Source organism: Sinocyclocheilus grahami, unplaced genomic scaffold, assembly GCF_001515645.1.
Source record: "Sinocyclocheilus grahami isolate Dianchi unplaced genomic scaffold, SAMN03320097.WGS_v1.1 scaffold13.1, whole genome shotgun sequence".
Taxonomy (NCBI): Eukaryota; Metazoa; Chordata; class Actinopteri; order Cypriniformes; family Cyprinidae; genus Sinocyclocheilus; species Sinocyclocheilus grahami.
The window spans coordinates 1,744,088-1,746,431 of record NW_015505192.1 but is presented as its reverse complement, the minus strand read 5'-3'; the positions used below and the strand labels follow the sequence as shown (position 1 = coordinate 1,746,431).

The following is a 2,344-nucleotide window of genomic DNA, read 5'->3' as shown; positions in this document are numbered from 1 at the left end:
TGTGTGGGTGTTGATATATATATATATATATTTATTTTTTTTTTTTTTTTTGGGTGCATTACTTTTTTTGATTTGCTAAAAGGACCCATAAGAGCTCATAAGAGTTATATGTTTGTGATTCAGTCTACATTGGTTGTATTGCACATTTGTTTACAGCTGCTATTAGCATGTCTCAAATGTGTCTCCAGTGTCCACTTGTCATCTAGTTTTCTCAAGATTTTCTCTAAATTTAATGACTACACACTGTACATCACTTTAACAAGAGGCCTAAAAAGGCTTCACACATATACTGCATAACTGTCACTGCATGTTGACGACTTGAGCGTTAAATTGAGCATTTTTTAAGCTCTACCTATTCTGAAATTTTAAATCATTGTTTTTCTGCAGTACATGTCCTACTATGTTCTCTGGGGCACATCAGAACATAATAGGGTTTCATACAGTGTGGCCATATGCATCCTTGACTACATCCATATGTTGTTGGAGCAATTGAACCCCTTCTAGAGCTCAGTTTGGCTCTGTAAACAGTGTCTTCTTAATGTCTCTATGAGCCACATGGTTGCATTGGTTCTCTGGTGTGTTGTATCTGTGTAGGATGAGGGAACGGGCCAAGAAAGCAGCAGCTCAAAAGAAGGAAGATGAGGATGAGCACAAGAACCTGAAGGTTTGTCAGCTAACACCTATGCATTTATACACAAGCATAAATACAAATACATGGTCATAATTTTGTCATTGTTTTGTGTATGATACTAGTTAAAGATGGATCAGACAGAGAAGGAGCTGCACAGTCTGTCAGCAGAGTTCCAGAGTCTGAGAAGCTCGCTGGCCCAGAGAGACACACACGCCCTTCAGCTCCGAGACACCATCACCACCCTCACACACAAACTCAACAGCGCTCACAGGAAGGAGGTAACACTCCAGCAGTTTTCACACCCCAGCTTTCACCTTGGATGTCTAACGGGGCATACACAGGATGTAGTGTCTCAGAACAGAGACTTGACGCCATTTATCTGTGAACTGCATCTTATTTATAAGGGGGTCAAGGTTTGACTGGTTAGCATGGTCCAGACAGCCCCTGCTGGTAAATGTTGTAACTACACCATATGGGGGTAAAAAGCATGTCTTTCTGCTTTGACAGCCATTCAACTGTAGCCATGTATTCTGAAAAATATATATATTTTTTGCAATCAACATATGAATATTTCATTATATCATAGTGTGCACTACCATTCAGAAATTTGGGGTCGGTAAGTTTTTTTTAATGATTTTAAAATAAATATTTTACTCACCAAGGCTGCATTTATTTAATCAAAAACACAGTAAAATTACTATATTGTAATCATATTTTTACAATTTTAAATAACTGTTTTCTATTTGAATATATTCTAAAATAAGATTTTTTCCCCTGTGATGACAAAGCTGAATTTTCAGTAGTCATTATTTCAATCTTCATTTTAATGTATCCTTGCTGAATACAAGTATTAATTAACATTAGTGTTTTGCTAGGGATTTCATTTTTATGAATTTATTTTTATTAAATATCTTCAGCTGTATTTAACTTCTAAATGGTTCATCGCTGTAAATGCAGATGTGACACATTTGAACAATGTCTATATAGTCCAGCAAATAAAAAAATGGATCCAGATGGATGCTACAAGTCATGTATGCAAGTCCTCCTAACTGTATCTGGACTGACATCATCTTTTGAGCATGAGATGATTGTGTCTGTCATTGTTGAGCAGGCAGCCAATGAAGTGGCTTTGAGTGAACTCCGGAGTGTTCAAGAGCGTCTGAACATGAGTGAACGTTGTGTGGAGACTCTGAGGGGGGAGCTGAGAGACATGGTCGCTCAGAGGGACACCACACATGCCGAACTTCATCAGGCCCGTCTGCAGGCCGCACAGCTCACACTTCAGCTGGCAGATGCCAGTCTGGCTATGAGAGAGGGCAGGGCTAACTGGGCACAGGAGAAAGAGACCCTGCAGCAGAATGCAGAGGTATGTGTAGTAAAAATAATTTTTTTAAACCACAAAGGCAACTTTAAGACATGTTCTTTGAAGTAATTGCATGAATTGACAGATGGACAAAGTGCGTCTGGAACGTCTAAATGATGAGATTCAGCAGAAGGAGGAGATGTTGCAAGAGGCAAGGATGGAGAGAGAGAAAGCAGTGGTGGAGCTGGGACGAGAGAAAGACTGCAATCGGGTAAATACAAAAACTCTTTTAAAATCAAAGCAAGAAAGATTCTTCCTATATTTTTAAAATGATAAAAATACGGAAATAATATTTATATATATATATATATATATATATATATATATATATATACAGACAAAAAAAATAT

General features: G+C 37.8%; 1 protein-coding gene across 1 annotated transcript in view; it reads left to right on the top strand.

The window, feature by feature from the left end:
• The window catches only part of LOC107598830 (calcium-binding and coiled-coil domain-containing protein 1-like), a 16,387-nt gene that overhangs the window by 7,789 nt on the left and 6,254 nt on the right, over positions 1-2,344 (top strand). Inside the window, exons 7-10 of the mRNA XM_016290269.1 lie at positions 595-664; positions 754-909; positions 1,743-1,997; positions 2,080-2,205. Of these exons, the coding sequence (XP_016145755.1) occupies positions 595-664; positions 754-909; positions 1,743-1,997; positions 2,080-2,205 (607 nt within the window). The remainder of the gene's footprint in view (positions 1-594; positions 665-753; positions 910-1,742; positions 1,998-2,079; positions 2,206-2,344) is intronic.